Source organism: Silurus aristotelis, assembly GCF_946808225.1.
Source record: "Silurus aristotelis genome assembly, chromosome: 8".
NCBI classification, from domain to species: Eukaryota; Metazoa; Chordata; class Actinopteri; order Siluriformes; family Siluridae; genus Silurus; species Silurus aristotelis.
In genome coordinates, this window is record NC_139581.1 from 6578970 (window position 1) to 6600162 (window position 21193).

The 21193-nt window shown below is 36.6% G+C and overlaps 2 protein-coding genes across 4 annotated transcripts in view; one reads left to right on the top strand and one right to left on the bottom strand.

Annotated features, from left to right (window-relative positions):
• Window positions 1-21193, top strand: part of LOC310729677 (uncharacterized protein) — a 298178-nt gene that overhangs the window by 275947 nt on the left and 1038 nt on the right. The gene's annotated exons all lie outside the window — the stretch shown is intronic.
• The window catches only part of b3glcta (beta 3-glucosyltransferase a), a 182561-nt gene that overhangs the window by 8197 nt on the left and 153171 nt on the right, over window positions 1-21193 (bottom strand). Inside the window, exons 12-13 of the mRNA XM_083548013.1 lie at window positions 9660-9759; window positions 5814-5933 (exon numbers count right to left, since the gene is read on the bottom strand). Of these exons, the coding sequence (XP_083404139.1) occupies window positions 5814-5933; window positions 9660-9759 (220 nt within the window). The remainder of the gene's footprint in view (window positions 1-5813; window positions 5934-9659; window positions 9760-21193) is intronic.

The window sequence follows — 21193 nt, forward strand, 5'->3', positions numbered from 1 at the left end:
TTTGCATATATCAGATTTCCGTGTGGAGTATTTGTGCAAATTTATTGTAAGTCTATTTGTTTTTCATTTCTAGGCTTTAGTACAATGGTTTTCAAAGGGCATTGTAAAAAAAATTCTTCACATTTGGAAACTGAACCTTAATCAAACAATTTAATTTTTTCATTATTATACCAGTTTACCAGTTATTCTTCAACTTTTTTTCCATTCAAACACCAGTAACTAACACATATAGCCCATAAATTATGTCGACTTGGGCATGCTTTATCTTTGAAAAGTTCAGGAATAAATAGCTCCATGGCTCGAACAAATATATTTCCAAATATTACATGCTGATATAATGTCCATAAAACAGATCTGTACCAAAGCATGCTGCATTATTGTATTGTTAAACTTGGAGAACCCTTGATTTTGATTTTATTTATTTGAGAGATTAGTCTGGCTCAGGGATTTGTTCTGTCTGAGTAAAGCTTAGCCCTGAAGTTTGAATAAGGTGTTTGAGGACCTCGTCCTCACACAAGGTTACACCCAATGAGCAATTAACCTAAAAACTGCACTCAGGCTATGCTCATCCAGTGGAAAAATACACCACCCCAACACGTAGTTTTACTGGTTATCGACCTTGAAAACAGGAAACGTAAATAATTCTCTCTGTAGATAAATTATGATCAACAAACCACTAGGCGAGCTAAGACTAACAGATATATGCTCAAGTATCATTTCCACTGCTGGATCATGACAATTAACTTTGCAGCTGAATCTCATGCTTGCCCTCTCCAAATTATTACTTCAAAAATTTCAAAAATGATAATTCAAATTAACAAATAAAAGTAGCAAGGCATAGAAATAGACGCTATGATAAACATAGCTTAAAAATGAGAGCAAAAGTTAGCATGGGTTTTGGGTATAAAAAAACGAGTGTATTAACTGTATTCTTAATACTTAAGAATGCAGTTCTATTAAAAAATGTATTTACATCAATATTGAATTCCAAAATAATAATAAAATTAGCATTCCAGTCCCCAGGCCTGACCTTGAGGAAGCTGTTGTAGAATATATGATATCAGTTGCAACTGAACTATTAAGAGGAACTGGCTAAGGCAAATAGAAAACTTGAAAAGATATAACAGCTGGATATAAAATAAGATGTGAAAGGGTGAATGCAGTTACAAAGGCAAAAAAGACAGAGATGTTATTTCACCCTATACATTCATATTGAAAAAGAAAAACGGAAAGATGGATTTAATGGTGTAAAGGTAGGGGCTATGGCCTATGGCATCCTTTCATATTTTATCTTATTATATGCCATTCAATTCCTTTGTATCCTATCCTATCCTATCCTATCCTCTCCTCTCCTCTCCTCTCCTCTCCTCTCCTCTCCTCTCCCATCCCATCCCATCCCATCCTATCCTATCCTATCCTATCCTATCCTATCCTATTCTATCCTATCTCTGTAACATATTTCATCCAATACCATGCAATTGCAAATCATCTTATTACATCCCATTATAGTTTATGACATCTAATTTTATCCCATCTCATCCTATACCACAACCCTATAATATCTCATCTCATCCCATGGCATCTCATCATAAATCAGATCCAATGGTATTTTACTCCATCCCATCCCATCCGATCCCATCCGATCCCATCCCATCATATTCTATTTAATACTATTCCATGGCATACTATCTAATAACATCTCATCTCATTTCATGACATCATTTTCACCATCCCTGATGATCGTATCCCATTCAATCCCATCCTATCCAATTTCATCCCATAGCATCAAACCCTATTCTGGACTGTCAGGATAAACTGTCTAAAACAAATAGAGGTTACAAAGATCCAACAGCTGGATATAATAGATGTGAAAGGGTGAATGCAGTTATAAAGGCAAAGCATGGGCAGAGATGTATTTTCAAAAAATAAAAAAGGAAAAATTGGCTTAAGGGTGTAAATGTAGGAACTACTGTATGACCTATGTCATAATTCCATATCCTGTCCCAGCATATGTCATCCTTTTCCATGAAATTGCATCATAACTCATCCCATCAAATTGTATTTTTCCCTATTCTTCATTTACCATTCAATACAACTCAATGGCAAATCATCCTATAACAGCCCATCTTATTTCATGACCATATTTTATCCCATTCCATCCCACAACAACAAACAAATATATATATATAAAACTTAAAGAAAACATCTACCTGATGACTGACATTTAACTATTTTTGTTGACGACATTTTGCTGACATTTCCATTGATTATTTGGTGAAATATGATTGTTTCTTTTACTGTTTATAACAAAATGTCTAAAAAGTGTTAGGAAAAAAATGTTTGTCTATAAAAAAGGCCTTTTCTTGGCAGCATTTTTTTTAAAACATGAACCGGTGCAGCTGCTCCCACAAATATCTTTTAGCAATTTATTAGTTTAGTTTTGTAATTTATGAGTCAAAAAGGTCCTAAATTAAATGTCAAGTGTTTTCCTGGAGCATTTAAGATAAAAACACTCAACCTTTTTTTTAGTATAAAAAACATCTTAGCTTACATGCCTTTGAAAATGAATAAAATCAGAGTTTTTGTGGCTGCTCAGAAGTGATATAAGACTATGAGCTAAAAATAAATATCAAGATGTTTGATTTGCAGATCATGGGAAATGCTCGGATCTCAGCATGCTTGTCAGACATATCTTTATGGATGAGTGTTCACCAACTTAAACTCAACCCCAGCAAAACAGAACTGCTGATCATCCCAGGTGATTCATCTCCAGGTCAAGATCTCCAAATAACACTTCATGACTCTCTGCTCTCGCCTTCAGCCACTGCTCGTAACCTTGGAGTAACTATGGACAATGAACTGTCTTTTTTCCCACATGTCGCTAATGTTGCTCGTTCTTGTCGATTTCTTCTCTATAACATCCGAAAGATTCGACCATTTCTGTCCATACAGGCTGCCCAGGTGCTTGTTCAGTCTCTTGTCATTTCAAGACTTGACTACTGCAACTTTCTGCTTGCAGGTCTTCCCCTGAACGCTATTTGTCCACTGCAAATGATCCAAAACGCAGCGGCACGACTTGTGTTCAATCTGCCCAAGTTTTCCCACACCACCCCACTGCTGCTCCTCCACTGGCTTCCAGTTGCTGCACGTATCAGATTCAAAACACTAATGCTTGCCTACAAGGCCAAAAATGGACTAGCACCATCTTACCTCAGTGACCTCATCACATCTCGCACTGCACCACGCTGTCTGAGATCCTCCAGCACTGCTCGACTGGTACCACCTTCTCTCAGAAGGAGAGGTAAGTACACTTCAAGGCTCTTCTCTGTTCTGGCACCGAGGTGGTAGAATGAACTTCCCCTAGATGTCCGTACAGCAGAGTCCCTGATTATCTTTAAGCGACGACTGAAGACCTACCTCTTCCTGAACTACCTAAATTAGCACTTTCCAAGTTTGTAGAATTCGAGTTATATTTATATTGAGTTTGTAATCTTGCGTACCAGTGTAGATTTATTCATTACTAGAGATTTAAAGCTTTTGTACGTCGCTCTGGATAAGGGCGTCTGCTAAATGTCGCAAATGTTAATGTAAATGTAAATGCTTTTTGTGTGTTCAACCATGCACAGTAACTCCTATTACAGTAGCTTGCTAGTTTAATCTAAATTGGCAGTGAGGCGTAGTAGTGTAGCATTACAAAGTAGAGGACACACAACCTTTTATAAAAGATTTTATACTTGTAGAAGACACCTGCTGCCAGTATATTTTAAAAGCAGTAATAAAATCAGGTTGAAGTGTCTATCTGCTTACAATGCCATCGAGCGATCTTAGTGGAGAATCCATGCAATCACAGGTACATGATGCACACAGTCAAACATTAAAACCCCCAAGAAAAGCCCACTTTGTTGAGACTGGGTCAAATAGTGAATAACTGCATGTAAGATTAAAAACAAGGGCACTGATGGATGAGTGGAACATTGGAAAAAAATACATGTTTTGATTGTTTTATAGAAATCAATCAGTTTTAGTGTCAATGCAATTAAAACAAATAACTCAATGTATCAGTTTTAACATTATCATATAAAGAAGTCTCAGAGAAATGCGAATACAAGTTCATGCAATTCACTGAAACAGTAGCAGACAAATCCAAAATGTGAATCAGAAGCATGGTCAAAAAACATACAAACAGCAGAAACTAAGCAGAAACTAGAGAAAAGAACGAGAATCGAAAGCAGATCGAAACCAGTGAGCAGACTGAAAAAAAACTAGTACTGACTCAGAGCGATGCCAATAGAGCGTATACTTCGCAAAAAGGTTGATGAATAAAAGCCGATTATTTAGTTGGCAGATGTAATTGGGAACATGAGTGTCTCATTAAAAACTGGTGATTGGGAGCATGGCAGCGTGTGAAGTGTAGTGTGTGTTTTAGTCTGCGGCAGACATGTTTGATGCTGGTTGTTCAGTTTGGCTGTGAACTGACAAATATCGCTGACAAAGGTATCAGGTTCAACATTAAAAACCTATACAAAGTTATCTGTGCGTGGCAATGTTATAACTAGCAAATATATTGACAAAACATAAGCAAAGATATGCCAAAGGTAGGTGGACACATGAACATCACAACAATATATATATACAGTGTATAGATTATTTGTATACTGTAGCATTACAATTTCCCTTTAATTTAATTGATAATAAAAAAAATTATTAATTGAAAAAAAATATATATTATTGAGAGACCTAATAAATTAGTGGACTCTGGATCAGAAGGTTACAAGTTCAAATTCCAGCAAAATCAAGCTGCCACTTTTAGGCCTATGAGTAAGGACCTTAACCCTCAACTGCTCATTTGTAAGCTGCACTAGATAAGGACGTCTTCACAATAATCTTAATTATTTTTTAGTATTTTTATTAGTATTTTTATTTCATAATAATATAATAAATTGTACATTTATATATCCAATACTTCTGCAATTTCTACAATTTCTGTCTGTCTGTCTGCTACTTTCCAGCATGACAATGTGTACAAAAAAAAGCTCCATAAACACATGGCTTGTCAAGGATTATACGGGAGAAGTAGTTTTCAAGTTGGCACAGAGACTTGACATTGACCGCACTGAACACCTTGACTGGAAAGTTGTCAAGCTGCATCCCTCGTTTCACTAATGCTCTTGTGGCTGAATAAGCACAAATCCACACAATTACAATCACCTTTGTGGTTTTAACCCAATAGTGGGAAATTAATTCATTTTCTAGTAATTATTTAAATAGAAGGAAGAAGACCGTTAGAGCAAATGTAAAGTTTACACAATCTAGTAAAATGTATGGGGATACAAGTCAAGTGTAAATACTGTAATAAACAATCAAGGGCACTTGTTACTTCAAATCTTACCAAATCGCACTCAGTTATCCTTTAATATCCCTCCTAAATCCCCCAGAAATTTTCCTCACCCGGTTATTGAGACGTCATTGACTCGATGTGCAGGTCACTTTTTTACTCTCAATACATCTTGACATTCTAAATATGAGCTGTCAATTCAAACTCAATTGTCTTCTTTGCTCCATAAAACTTTCTCCTTTGCAGAGCCTAAAATTTAATTATTCGCCATTGTGTAGTTCCATTCACTGAGACACATTTTTTTTCACCTCCCTTTGTTCCACTCCCGCTTTTATGCCTGATTAAACAGACTCAACCTCTCAGTAAAAACAGCCCTGGGACCTGAGGGCTCATGTGTGAAATGTGTGTATATTCTAAATGATATTCTATGCTGTTCTGACCTCTCTATGACATGAGAGCAGATTTTTTGATGACTCACCCGCCTCCTCCTGTAATATAGCTGTATCCTCCCTGGCCGAGCCCGTAACCGTAACGCTCCCCAAGGAACACCGGCTCTGTGGGATCATAACAGCTGAGCAGTGCTCGTAGTCTGGGCAAGCTGAGGGAGGTAAAAAAAAATAAATACATGTACATATATACAAGTGTTTTTTTGTGTGTGTTTGTGAGGGGTGTTGAGTTAGAGAACAATAATCAATAGTCGGGTGGTGGGACGAGGCCTGGAGCAAAGTTTTATTACTATACTGAAATAGCTTATTTAACTGAAGTGTTTTGGATCTCCTATGCCATCGCAGTGAGTGGATTTATTTTATTGAAATATAAATAATGACACATTGTGCTTATTTAAAATTTACAGCAATTTCTTTACCAATTGTCTGCCCAATTTAGTCTTGGCCAAATTCCAGCCATCATATGACAACTACCAACTTCCTGTAAAACACCTCAGACATTCATTTGCTATTTATTTTCCTTTAATACTGCTTGTGCAACATTATCCCTCAGATCCCTACTATATCTGTCCTCTTTTGCACCCATAAGCTCACAGATTCCTGTGGTTAGCTAGTGTCTCTGTGATGATATAGGAAAAAGTGTGATAAAAAATGATCAGGTTTTCTCTAAGGATATACTGGGGATATACTGGGGAGCATCTGAGAAACAAGTTACTTCCCGTTAACACTTACAGCATCTTTTAGCACTTATAGCCCTATAATGCGTATATAATATAGCAATTAAATTGTCTTTTTATTATGTAAATACAGTATATACAGGTGCATCTTAATAAATTAGGATATCATTAAAAAGTTGATTTATTTTAGTAATTCAATACAAAATGTGGACTTGTATATCGATTCATCATCAAAAGATATATTTTAAGTGATAATTTCTTTTAATTTAGATGATTATGGCTTACAGCTAATGAAAACCCAAAATTCATTAGAATATTGTGAAAAAGTTTAATATCGGAGACTCGTGGTGTCACACTCTAATCAGCTCATTAAATCCAAACACCTGCCAAAAGGTTTCCTGAGCCTTTAAATGGTGTCTCAGTCTGGTTCAGGCTACACAATCATGGTAGAAGACTGCTGACTTGACAGTTGTCCAGAAGACGATTATTGACACCCTGCACATGGAGGGTAAGACACGAAAGGTCATTGCTAAAGAAGCTGCTGTTGACAGAGTGCTGTATCCAAGCACATTATTAGAAAGTTGAATGGAAGGAAACACTGTGGTACAAAAAGGTGAAACGAATCCCATTCAAGAATTTGGGGAGATTCCCAAAGAGTGGACTGCAGCTGGAGTCACCACACACAGACCCGTCAAGCCACTTCTGGCAAAGGACAAAAAGGACTGGACTGTTGCTCAGTGGGCCAAAGTCATCTTTTTAGAAGAACAGAAAGAAAATTTGCATTTCATTTGGAAATCAAGATTCATCATTTGAAAATCAAGTTCCCAGAGTCTGGAAAAAGAGAGGAAAGGCACAGAATCCGAGTTGCTTGAGGTCCAGAGTAAAGTTTGCACAGTGAGTGGTGGTTTGGGGAGTCATGTCATCTACTGGTGTTGATCCACATTGTTTTATCAAGTCCAAGGTCAGCACAGCCATCTACCAGGAAATTATAGAGCACTTCATGCTTCCCTCTGTTGACCGGCTTTATCGAGATGCTAATTAAATTTTCCAGCAGGATTTGGCACATGCCCACACTGCCAAAAGCATCAAATGACCATGGTGTTGGTGTGCTTGACTGGCCAGCAAACTCACCAGACCTGAACCCCATAGAGAATCTCTTGTGATATTTTCAAAAGGAAAATGAGGAGCAAGAGACCAAAAAAATGCAGATGAGTTGAAGGCCACTGTTAAAGTAACCTGGGCTTCCATACCACCTCAGCAGCGCCATAGACCGATCACCTCCATGCCACGCCGAATTGAGGCAGTAATTAAAGCAAAAGAAGCCCCTACCAAGTATTGAGTTCATATACAGTTAATGAACACACTTTCCAGAAGGCCAACAATTCACTAAAAATGTTTTTTTGATCGGTCTTATAAAGTATAAATTTTTTTTTTTTAGATTTTTGTTAAATATGAGCCAAAATCATCAAAAATTTAAAGAAATAAACTCTTGAAATATATCAGTCTATGTGTGATGGATTTATATAATATACGAGTTTCCCTTTTTTTTAATTGAATTACTAAAATGAGTCAACTTTTTAATGATATTCTAATTTATTGAGATGCACCTGTATATTAGGGCTGTCAAAATTAACGTTTTAACGCATTAGCGCACATTTATTAACATGCGATTTTGACCATTTTTTATAAAAAAAATATAGAAATAAATCAATATAAAAGAGGCGAAATTACCTTCAATGCGACACACATTTTTTTTTACAACGACTTTCTTTACTCATATATATATATATATATATATATATATATATATATATATATATATATATAAAAACTCCACCAAAATATAATTTTTTATCACTAAACCTTTGTTTTACTGATGCGCCAAGTCTGAAATAAAGCTTCAAAACCCGCAATGATGCACACATCCGGCAATTAAAACCGTCCGTGTGGAAACAGAGAAAAAGTTCCGTTTGGTGTCCTGATAATTTACATAATTTATAACACCATAATTACTTTTAAATATTTACAAGTATAATTCGTTTTCATGCCCTACGTTAAGTTTACTAATAATAAACATTTGCATAAAGCATCCATATTTGTCCATGCCCATGTAGATTAAAACATTAAAAACTTGAAAAGTATTAATTTAAGTTACAGAAAATAATGTGCGATTAAGTTGGGATTAATCACGAGTTAACTCATGACATTCATGCGATTAATCACGGTTAAAGATTTAAATCAATTTGATAGCCCTAATTATACATATATATGTCCGAAAACTCTCACACTCTTATTCTCACAATATATGCACTAGAAAAATTTGACTCACACTAGAGACTTAATCAATAAATTCAAAATAAATATCTTCTAATAAGAAGCCTTTAAACATCCCCGATTTTAGTGCACCCCTTATTTTCCATTTAATTTACATAAAGTACCTACAATCTAAGTAAATTGTCATTACTATAGAAACCTTAAAGTATTACTGACTGCAGTGATATTGTTAGGGATCCACCAGCCACACCCTCGCCAAACCCTCCAATTACTCCAAGCAGCTCACCGACTTACTAATCATCCACACCCGGTCCAAATCAGTCACCACACTATAAAGACCCCGTTTATCCACATGCTCATCGTCCGTTCTACAGCTTAGGCTAATGAACATTCCGGACTACCCAAGCTACTCCGTTTGGTTTCACTTAGCGTGCAAGATTCTGTGGGTTGTTTGTTCTCACTCTGCCACAGTTTTCTCCAGGTTTAGTTTACCCTTGTGTGGTGCTAATTCTCGTGCTTTCTGCCTTGCCCTTTTGTTTTGCATTAAAAGGCCAACGTTGAATTCACTTTGGTTCCCGTACGTTCTTTGCGCCTGACAGATATAAATCTTGGTCAGTGTTAATAATTAAGCTGCTGCTAAGCATGAACTTACACTTTCTTACCAATCAGAAGGAGCGTTCAACAGTGTAAAGTGTCAACAACAATACACTACCTTCAAAGTTCTTTTCCACCTTGCTAACCACACGACTAAATTCAATCGCCAATTATTCTCTCTCCTGTGCATTTTCAGACACAATTTTATGAGTCCTAACATTTCAATCTCTTTACACATGATGAGAAGATACACAGGTATCTGCAATTATCCTGAGAAACAAAAGACAATATTGTAACAGTAAAAAGATTTATAAATAAAATGATCAACTTCACCTGATAAGTGTGTCGTCATCTACGATGAGCAACCAGTCGGATTTTGGTACAGTGTTGCTCACGTATCTTTTCAGGATGGCAAAGGTTTTCCCACAGTGACCTGTAAAATCAATGACGCATAAAACGCACACACATCACTTTCCCCTGTATATTAGCAGTGTCCATCTCCATAACTGACGCTGATGCGATTCGATGCATAGCCAATGATACAATACATTAATTATGCTTATAGATACAAATCACCTCTAGCGCACGGCCCTTTCCCAAACAGGCCTTTGTATTGCAATAAGTAAATAAAACCAGACGTCATTTACCTGTTCTGTTTACAGTTATAACGACCAGTTACAATTTAGGACATTTTTTAAACATCTATACTTTATAAGGGTATTTTTATTTTGAGAAGCACTGCATTTTAATGCGTTATATCTTGTTTTTTCCTCCATTACATTTCAGAAGAACATGCAGTTCCTCGATATTTTTAAGTGAACGTGTAAATTGCGCTAAATGGGAACTACAGGAGTAACCCCATGGTTCTGTTGAGTGCGTGCGTGTGTGTGTGTGTGTCTGTGGAGTAAGAATGCTCTCACTAGTGCCTGTGTGTCAGTGCCTTTGAAAATTTTGGAAACAACTAGTCTTTTATATAGTCGTATATAATATAGTCATTTTTTTTAAAAAGACACATGCATGGTCCCTTTGTTTAGATGCAGCAACTAGGTAAAATATTTTACTTTCACGGAACAAATACATAAATATACAGATGTTCAACTTTAATTTCATTGAAAATTCCTCCTTTAGCATGAATAACGGCTTTACACACTCTTGCCGTCAACTAATTTTATATTTCTTTTTGACCTTGTGATCCAGTTCACCCCAGAGCAGAAGTTTAATAGGATTTAGGTGTGGTGACTGGCCAGGCTATTCAATGTTAGACTCCACATGACTGTTTGCTGGAGTTGCAGAGGACATATGCTTCGGTTAATTGTTTTGTTTTATGAAGTCGGTTCCAATTAGCCACAGTCTGCATGGAAATTCATGGTGTTGAAGTATGGAATGGTAGCCATGTTACTTCAGCATTCCTTTCACAAGGAATAAGTCTCCAACATTCCCTGCTCCAAAACAAACTGGTAAACTTCCACCTCCATGTTTGACTGTGGGCGTGGGCAGTCTAGTAACAGCTACTCTTTTGTATCTTATATAAGTCCTTCTGTTGAGCCAAAAATGTCAAATTTGGATGTATCTGTCTACAGAACTTTCTCTTCTTTCAGAAGTCATTCACTGTTCAATTCTTGTGTGTTTTTGCCTTTTACCAAGAAACAAAAGGAACATGTGTCTCAAAAACAATAAAAGACTTGGTGCTTCCAAACGTTTGACAATCACTGTATAGTCCTTAAAGATAAAAGATTTTTGAGAATGAATTACTTACTAAAGCAAGCTCGTTTGTACTTAAAAGCATAAAATGCCTCTCCATGACTTACTTATGAAGATGATATATATAATGAGCACAATGTGTGTTTGTGTATTTGTGTGTGTACATGTGGTAAGAGATTGTGTAAAGAAAAAAACATTAAATGTAGAACAGCCTGTTCCGTTGTTGTGTGCACCAGAGGGAAGAACAGGACACTTCTTTCATAATAAATATCAAAGCTGCTCCTGTGATACACTCACTTATCAAGTTTCACTCGAACCACATGGCCCCTAGGCTGCAAACACTTTACAGGGACTGAGGAACTCGATTACAAACACGTTTTTATTACTATTCCAATCAAACATCTGGGAAATTCCACATCTGTATATTCTCTAAAGTTCACTGTAATGAACTGTCAGGATCAGGTTGCTATTTATACAACCATTTATGAAAGAAGAGTCCATATGCTTAGAATAAATGAGAAATAAATAAGGAAGTTGGCTTCCACTACAAACACATATTTGATTAATATTTCAGATGGGATTAGCAACGAAATTAAATCGGGAAGCTTGAAGAAAACAAAGACAGGGTCAAATGGTTATGCTGAAGAAAGAAAAATTCTAGATTTCATCACACTCAACAAATCATGGTGCTCGTTAATATTATTTCCGATTGGTCTGAAGCCATTGATTCTTTTTTAGCAGCACTGACACCAGATCACAAGTTTTATATTAATGGATTTGCTTTAAAATGGGAAAATACTATTCAAAATATTACTTCTAGAGTCAATTGATTTCTGATGATCTATTTACATTTTGATTTCAGAAAAGACACATCATAAACCAAACACAGGCACACAAATATAAAATAAATATACTGTACAAATAACAATTTTTACAGATGAAGTAATCCGGCTGGCCGAAATCATTAGTTAAGTCAGCAAATGCTTTTTGGATTCATGAACATTTTCAGCAACATCATTTACAAATAAAAAAATAAAAATACAATAGCTCCTAATAGAAGGAGTCTTTAGTTTCGGAGTGTTTCTCAGCAATTTGATGTTATTTTAAAGAGCTGCTGAACTGTAAATCATAGCTGATCTACATCTCAGACGATTGACAACATTAAAAGCTTTAATAAGACTGTTAAGACTGGCATGTTGCTGTGGTGTAGGAGGAATAAAACATTGGATGTGCTGTTTCTGAAAAATTCAGAGTGATGACTATGACTACGCTTTCTGTTGGGTTGCTGCATAACATTAAACCATTTCTGAATATTTATAATACTACATATCTATAAAGGTTGTGTGCTAATTTGACAAAGCCAACATCACAAACACAACCCACTCTATCTTTCATGCATGACACTGTAATATAGGTTGGCGCAGGGAAAACGGGAAATTTTGAAACTAAGTAGTGTGAAAGCTGCACAAAGGGGATTCCAGTGGCATTACCAGTTAGGACATCACGATTGTGACCTGTCTGCTAATACCGAAAATTATAAGGTTTAAAATTATTTCACTTCAGACAATGTATTCACATTTACTTTTCTTTTCATTACCTAAAGCATATTAACATACATTTTTTATTATTTTATGTGTGTGTATATATATATATATATATATATATATATATATATATATATATATATATATATATATATATATATATATATATAAAAACAGAATAATAATTTAGGACAATACATTATATATATATATATATATATATATATATATATATATATATATATATATATACACAGTGAGGAAAATAAGTATTTGAACACGCTGCTATTTTGCAAGTTCTCCCACTTAGAAATCATGGAGGGGTCTGAATTTGTCATCGTAGGTGCAGGTCCACTGTGAGAGACATAATCTAAAAAAATTAATCCAGAAATCACATTGTATGATTTTTTAACTATTTATTTGTATGATACAGCTGCAAATAAGTATTTGAACACCTGAGAAAGTCAATGTTAATATTTGGTACAGGAGCCTTTGTTTGCAATTACAGAGGTCAAATGTTTCCTGTAGATTTTCACCAGGTTTGCACACACTGCAGGAGGGATTTTGGCCCACTCCTCCACACAGATCTTCTCTAGATCAGTCAGGTTTCTGGCCTGTCGCTGAGAAACACGGAGTTTGAGCTCCCTCCAAAGATTCTCTATTGGGTTTAGGTCTGGAGACTGGCTAGGCCACGCCAGAACCTTGATATGCTTCTTACAGAGCCACTCCTTGGTTATCCTGGCTGTGTGCTTCGGGTCATTGTCATGTTGGAAGACCCAGCCTCGACCCATCTTCAATGCTCTAACTGAGGGAAGGAGGTTGTTCCCCAAAATCTCGCAATACATGGCCCCGTTCATCTTCTCCTTAATACAGTGCAGTCGCCTTGTCCCATGTGCAGAAAAACATTCCCAAAGCATGATGCTACCACCCTCATGCTTCACAGTAGGGATGGTGTTCTTGGGATGGTATTCATCATTCTTCTTCCTCCAAACACGTTTAGTGGAATTATGACACAAAAGTTCTATTTTGGTCTCATCTGACCACATGACTTTCTCCCATGACTCCTCTGGATCATTCAAATGGTCATTGGCAAACTTAAGACGTGCCTGGACATGTGCTGGTTTAAGCAGGTTAACCTTCTGTGCCATGCATGATTTCAAACCATGATGTCTTAGTGTATTACCAACAGTAACCTTGGAAACGGTGGTCCCAGCTCTTTTCAGGTCATTGACCAGCTCCTCCCGTGTAGTTCTGGGCTGATTTCTCACCTTCCTTAGGATCATTGAGACCCCACGAGGTGAGATCTTGCATGGAGCCCCAGTCCGAGGGCGATTGACAGTCATGTTTAGCTTCTTCTATTTTCTAATTATTGCTCCAACAGTGGACCTTTTTTCACCAAGCTGTTTGGCAATTTCCTCGTAGCCCTTTCCAGCCTTGTGGAGGTGTACAATTTTGTTTCTAGTGTCTTTGGACAGCTCTTTGGTCTTGGCCATGTTAGTAGTTAGATTCTTACTGATTGTACGGGGTGGACAGGTGTCTTTATGCAGCTAACGACCTCAAACAGGTGCATCTAATTTAGGATAATAAATGTAGTGACCTTTGAGGGTCAGAATTCTAGCTGATAGACAGTTGTTCAAATACTTATTTGCAGCTGTATCATACAAATTAATAGTTTAAAAATCATATATTGTGATTTCTTGATTTATTTTTTTTAGTTTATGTCTCTCACAGTGGACATGCACCAACGATGACAATTTCAGACCCCTCCATGATTTCTAAGTGGGAGAACTTGCAAAATAGCAGGGTGTTTAAATACTTATTTTCCTCACTGTATATAAAAAAATGATATTATTATTATTATAATACTGTTATAATGTACTGTATAAATGACAGAAACTTTATTGTAGAAACAAAGATCTTTCACTAATACAGTAAACAGTTCAATTGTTCTTTTTCCGGTCACTAGGGAACATCTTAGGTTGCAGGATGTGGGGCAAAGGATTCAAATAGTGTGTATTACAACACAAAGTGGGACGTCATTTTCACTAGATCATAAAACTTATAATTTTTAACTTTGTTTCTTTTCAGTTATTAAAAGACATTAGATTCAGCCCACGAATGTAATATCATCCACAGCTATCTGATCAATTTCCCTCTAATCAGTTAAAAAAGGGTTTCTACCTTTCTAGTGTCCTTCAGGAATTTTATATAGAGCTCAATTCATTCAGCAGTACAGGATCGGTATACAGGAACCACTGCTGATTGAGTGCTTTGCTTCTTTATTTAATGACTTCTTCCTTCTCTTAGCTGTACATAAATTCTTAAAATTTGAAAAACTTGGAAAGTTAGAGATAGAATGTTGAGGTTGGAAAGACTCTGTACTGCATAATTAATCTATATATATATATATATATATATATATATATATATATATATATATATATATATATATATATATATATATATATATATATATATATATATATATATATATATATACACACAGTGAGGAAAATAAGTATTTGAACACCCTGCTATTTTGCAAGTTCTCCCACTTAGAAATCATGGAGGGGTCTGAAATTGTCATCGTAGGTGCATGTCCACTATATATATATATATATATATATATATATATATATATATATATATATATATATATATATATATATATATATATATATATATATATATTTATTTATTTAAATGAAAAAATCTAAAACCATGATCAAGATCTGTGATTTCATCTAATAAAATCTAAATACTCCTTCCAGTTTTCTGTTCGTCCTTTAAACAAAGCCATCAACCCTCGGCTGCTCAATTGCTTAAATTGTACATAATTCTAAGTCGCTCTGGATCAGGGCATCACTCTGTGGAAATCACTCTCTAGGAACACAATAATAAAATTCAAAATTACGCTTACGTCATTTGTCAGACCCCCTTAATCCAGATCTACTTCTAGTTAACTCATTTGTATAACTGAGCAGACAAACTTTAAGGACTTTGCTCAAGTGTTAAGCATTGAAAGCTTGATGGTGCTGAGAACTGGAAGCAGTATTTGAATTTTATTCGATGAAATCATTGATGTTTCAATGTTGTTGTTTTTCCCCCGCATTGTTGTAACCGATCACTAAATTTTTATGATTTTGAAATAACCACATTTTTCAAAGATTTGGGTTATTATCCAGCAGGCGTACACCACATATTGTAATCGTTAATCCAATATCTGGTTGCAGATTTTAACATAACTTCTATATTGTTGTGGTTCACACTGCTTTAGCAACATTCAGCAACAGCAACATTCAGCAACAGCAACATTCAGCATCTGAAATTAGGTCCATGTATGACTCTTTGCCAGGATGGTAATGTGATCCATTCAAAATGTAGTCTATTCCCTCCAGAAGGGTAAAATGTTCTTAAAAAGTAGGATGGAATACTGAGCTGGTGCAGTGGTAAAGCTTTGCCCTTCCTTTTGAACACTAAGTTAAAATTCTGACTTTTTTTCACCTTCTTCTTCTTTCAGCTGCTCCCATTGGGGGTCGTCACAGCGGATAATCCGTCTCCATACTACTCTGTTCTCTACATCTGCCTCTTTCAAACCAACCACCTGCATGTCTTCCCTCACCACATTGACAAATCTCCTCCTTGGCCTTCCTCTTTTGCTACTTTCTGGTGGCTCCATCCTCAGCATTCAACCCATATACCCCATGTCCCTCCTCTGCACATGTCCAAACCATCTCAATCGGGCTTCTCTTACTTTGTTCCCAAAACTTTCTACATGCACTGTCCTTCTAATTAACTCATTTATAATCCTGTTCATCCTCGTCATTCCCAAATGAAAATCTCAACATCTTCAGCTCTGCTACCTCCAGCTCCACCTCCAATACTCCTAAACAGGTGGCTGGTGAATAATTACATATTTTTTGAGTATAGCTATGACTGCATTTTTGGTGATGATGCATTTACATTTAGCTCTATTTAGCCATCCTTTTCATTTTTAGGTTTTTGGAAGCAAGAAAAATATATACATCTGCTTTTCTAAGGCCACTAATACAGTTTCATTTGAAAACACAGATTTTTCTCTCCGTTTTGACCTTCTGTCCACAGTGAGATGACATTTTTTAATCGAAGAAACATTTTTTAAAAATGCTCTTCATAGTTCATAGTCTACATATTAAAAAAAACAGTTTTTGCATCGCAGTGTGAACTGTGAAAACCCCCTGGTGGTCTAGTGGTTAAGATGCAGCGCTCTCACCGCTGCGACTCGGGTTCGATCCCCGGTCAGGGAACCATCCCCAGCCACTCTCAGTGCCGGTCCCAAGCCCGGATAAATTGGGGAGGGTTGCGTTAGGAAGGGCATCCAGCGTAAAACATGTGCCAAATCAAACGTGCGGAGGATCCGCTGTGGCGACCCCTAACGGGAGAAGCCGAAAGAAAGTTTAGTGTGAACTGTGAAAACGATGACGGATTCTTAGTCAATGCGTGACGTTTGAAAGAACCAGAAAGTAAATATACGCAGGGCGGAAATGACGCATGTCAAATCGTCTTAGGTTTTACTCATGCGCAGTACAGGAACGTAAGTGTTCTCAGACGTTTGAATGTGGATGAGGAACTTTTGGGAAACGATTAAAAACTAAAATGTGGACACAAAACGTTTTTAGACGTAAACACCGAAATCCACACAGTATTTATCTCTACTATTAAATCCATTTGTATTGCGTTTTTAACAATAAACATTGTCTCAAAGCAGCTTTACACTGATAATGTGGTGATAAAAATAAATATGTTCTTTATAAGTGTTTGTCCCTGATGAGCGAACCGGTGGCGACTGTGGTGAAGGAAAAACTCCCCGAGATGGCATAAGGAAGAAACCTTGAGAGGAACCAGACTCTAGCGGGAACCCATCCTCATCTGGGTTACACCGAATGTCCAATTATTGCAGATAAACGATGTTGCGAGGTGCAGTGATGGTGATCAGGAGCAAACATTTTGAATAAAATAATTGAATAAACAGTTTACACATTACTGTTAAAGTTTTTGTAAAAGAAATGAGTAAAACCAAAATCTAGTAATGGTGTCTGAAGTTCTTCCACATGTAATGTAATAAAGCGAACAGCAAATGAACGACAAATAAAAACAAAAAAATATCCAATTATTAGATGTATAATGGACACCATGAAGCACCATGAAGGTCATCCTCAAGAAGAAAAAGAAAAAGAAATTGGAGTATCATTGTGACACTACCAAGAACAGAACATTCCTCCAAAATTGACAAAATAATAAGAAAATAAGGAGGCGGACATTTCAGTGTGGATGAGCAACTTTTTGGAAACGTTTAAAAACAATAGTGTGGATGCGGTGCGTTTTAAGACAAAATGCCATTATTAAATGTATCTAGATTAGTATAGACATAGCCACAGTCCCATGAGCTCAGTCACACAGCTTCTAATGAGACACCTCCCTTCTTAATTACACACACTCATGCCGGCTATATCAAGTACTCGCATTTATTGACTCTTCATTACTGTGTTTACAGTTTTAAAATGGAGGATTTCCTCCCTTACCAACTCAAGGCTTGCTGATTGCATGTTTCTGACCTCGTCTTCGATTTCCATTTGGCGTGCAATTAAACTGCTTTAAATTCAATTGCATTTGTCTGGGCTCTCATTACATGACACATTCACATACTCATCATACTTAGACCAATTTGGAGTCACTAAATCACCTACTGGCAGGATTCTGGATGGTGAGGAAAAAAATGGAGTACCCACAAGAATCCCACATGGACACATTTACGACATTGGCAGATGCCCTTATTCAGAGCGACTTACATTTTCCTTATTAAGGGCCTTGTTTAAGGAACCAGTAATGGCAGTTTAGTGTTTGCTGGTATTTGAACAACTAATCAGTCCAATATCTTAACCACTAAGCTACCCCAACCCCTACCCCACTACCCCATTACCCCAAAAAGTGACACAAAATTAAGTAATAATCTAAGCTCAAAGCTCAGGATCGATCCAAGCTCAGGATACAACTGGAGACCTTGAAGGTGCACTTCAAACATTCACATTCTATTTAAGAAACATTTAATATAATTTTAATATGCATTAAAAACTCATAATAATTGGTTGAACATAGATAAGAAAAAAATCCATTAAATGCCCCACACAATGGTTAAGTGTATTCTGCCAAAGCATAGAAATAGATAATCAAAATCAATGTGACTGTGTAACTGTGTGTGTGCGCATGTGTGTGTGTGTGCACATATGTCAAGTCAAGTCGCTTTTATTGTCATTTCTACTATACACAGTGGTACACAGTAAAAACAAGACAACGTTCATCCAGAACCCTGGTGCTACACTAAACAACATAGAGCTACAACACAACACAACACAAAGCTACATAAAGTGCATCGAGTGCAACCTAGTGCAAACAGTTGAGGCAGAAGCGGGCGGGCGGAACAGAATGTGCCGTCACCGTATCCACAAATATCAAATATGTTCTTGCCTGTTGCATTCTTGTTGAACTACAAGGTCTCCAGGCTGCAGGAAAACCACAAATCGAGCTTCCAGAGCAACGAGAAACCTCTTTGTCCTCATTCATACGCCTTTCTCAAGGTGTGAAGGCATATGTTTTACACGTGGCATGGTGTTCTGGCATTGTGTTGTGTAAAATATGGAACTGCTATTCACAATTAACACCTTGACACCTTCAAGAGTCACTGTACCATGTTTTTATAAAATATATGCATTGCATCATAATATAATACGTGTATATGTATTGCAATATTTTACATATATAATACATATGTATTGCAACATAATATAATTTATTGCATCATATTTTCTATAATTGACATCAACTTTTCGGAAAAAACAACAACAACAAAAAACATCAGGTCTAACTACATCCCCTTGACCCATGTAACAATGTTTTATGGTCGAATGAGACCACGGCAGAACTTTTTTAGGCATCATTTTGAAAGATTTGGTCCTTCAGGGTCCCTGGTGGACGATCATGGAACCAACCCCAGCCACTCTTAGTGCCAGTCCCAAGCCCAGAAAAATGGGGAGGGTTGCGCTAGGAAGGGCATCCAGCATAAAAACAATGTGCCAAATCAAACATGCAGATGATCCGCTGTGACCCCTAATTTGAGAAGCCGAAAGAAAGTATTTTAAAAGATTCGGTCCAGAAACAAGATCCACATAGAAACATGGTGGTGGCAGTATCATGCTGTAGAGCTACTTCCCTTTACCTGGGATTGGGGCTCTAGTCAATCCAAGTATACAGTATATATCTCGAAATACCAATCTTTCATTGGGCATTTGTATTCAATTTTATACAACTTATCAATGACAACTAGAATTTTAAAAGATCTGCTTGGAATTGAATCTGCTGATGTTAATAAGCAGATGGCAAAAGCTGTATGATGTATGCTGTATGATTGATATACTACAAATCTGAAATATTTTTACTTTGTCAGACTGAACAGCTCTTTCTTATCACTATCCTGTGAAGCATGTTTGATCGTAGCTGGACAGTTGGCTCAGGGTCCTTGTTAGGAAAACAATAAATGACAGTACAATATGAACTGGTCGCATGCAAGCATTTTTTAATGGTGTGATTTTAGAATGAAACACTAATAAGATGCTCCAATAATCATTTAATCCTAAAGTTTCACATTAACAATGATGTGGGAATTTTCTGCTGCCATACAAGTAAGACACTCACATAAATAAATAAATAAATAAATAAATAAATAAATAAATAAATAAATAAATAAATATATATAAATGTTTAATTAATCTTTTATATGCCTTCAGGAAACTCTGTAATTATCTAAGGTTACTGTAGTGACTAATTATTTTGTCCAGTACAAGCTTTGAATAAATAAGCTATTTGCTTCCTCCCTAAACACTTTATGATTAATAACTCAGCCAGGTTTTATGATTGGCATTTGTAATTAATTCATGAACCCATCCATTAGGGTTGCACAAGCCAGTGCACTCTTAGTGCCCGTCCCAAGCCCGGATAAATGGGAAGTGTTCGTTAGGAAAGGCATCCAGCGTAAAACGTGCCAAATCAAATATGCGGATCACAAACCTGAATTTCATAGCGGATCGGTCGAGACCCGGGTTACCAACGACCGCCACAGGTATTGTTAGCAAACAGGGTACCGGTGGAAATTGGGCTACTGTTGGCCAAAGGAGAAGAAGGAGAGAAGGAAGACGTCTACAGAGACGGCAGGGAAAGTGTGGGAGTGTAAAAGTGTGGGAGAGTGAAGTTAGGGTTGGTATTTTATATGTTGGTACTATGACTGGTAAAGGGAGAAAGGTAACTTATTTGATGAACCAGAGGAAGGTAGATATGTTTTGTGTTCAGGAGACATTGCAGGTGGGTTTAAACTGTTCTATCATGGGGTGGATTGAAAATGAAATGGTGTAGGGGTGATCCTGAAGGAAGAGTACAGTAAGAGTGTAGTGGAGGTGAAGAGAGTTTCTGATAGAGTTATGAACGTGGAGCTACAATTTAAATGGGTGATGGTGGTCTAAATCTCTCTCGGCGTCTTTCAAACAAACTTTGCTATCTATCCATCCGTTTTTCCTCTTTTAATAATCCTTAATT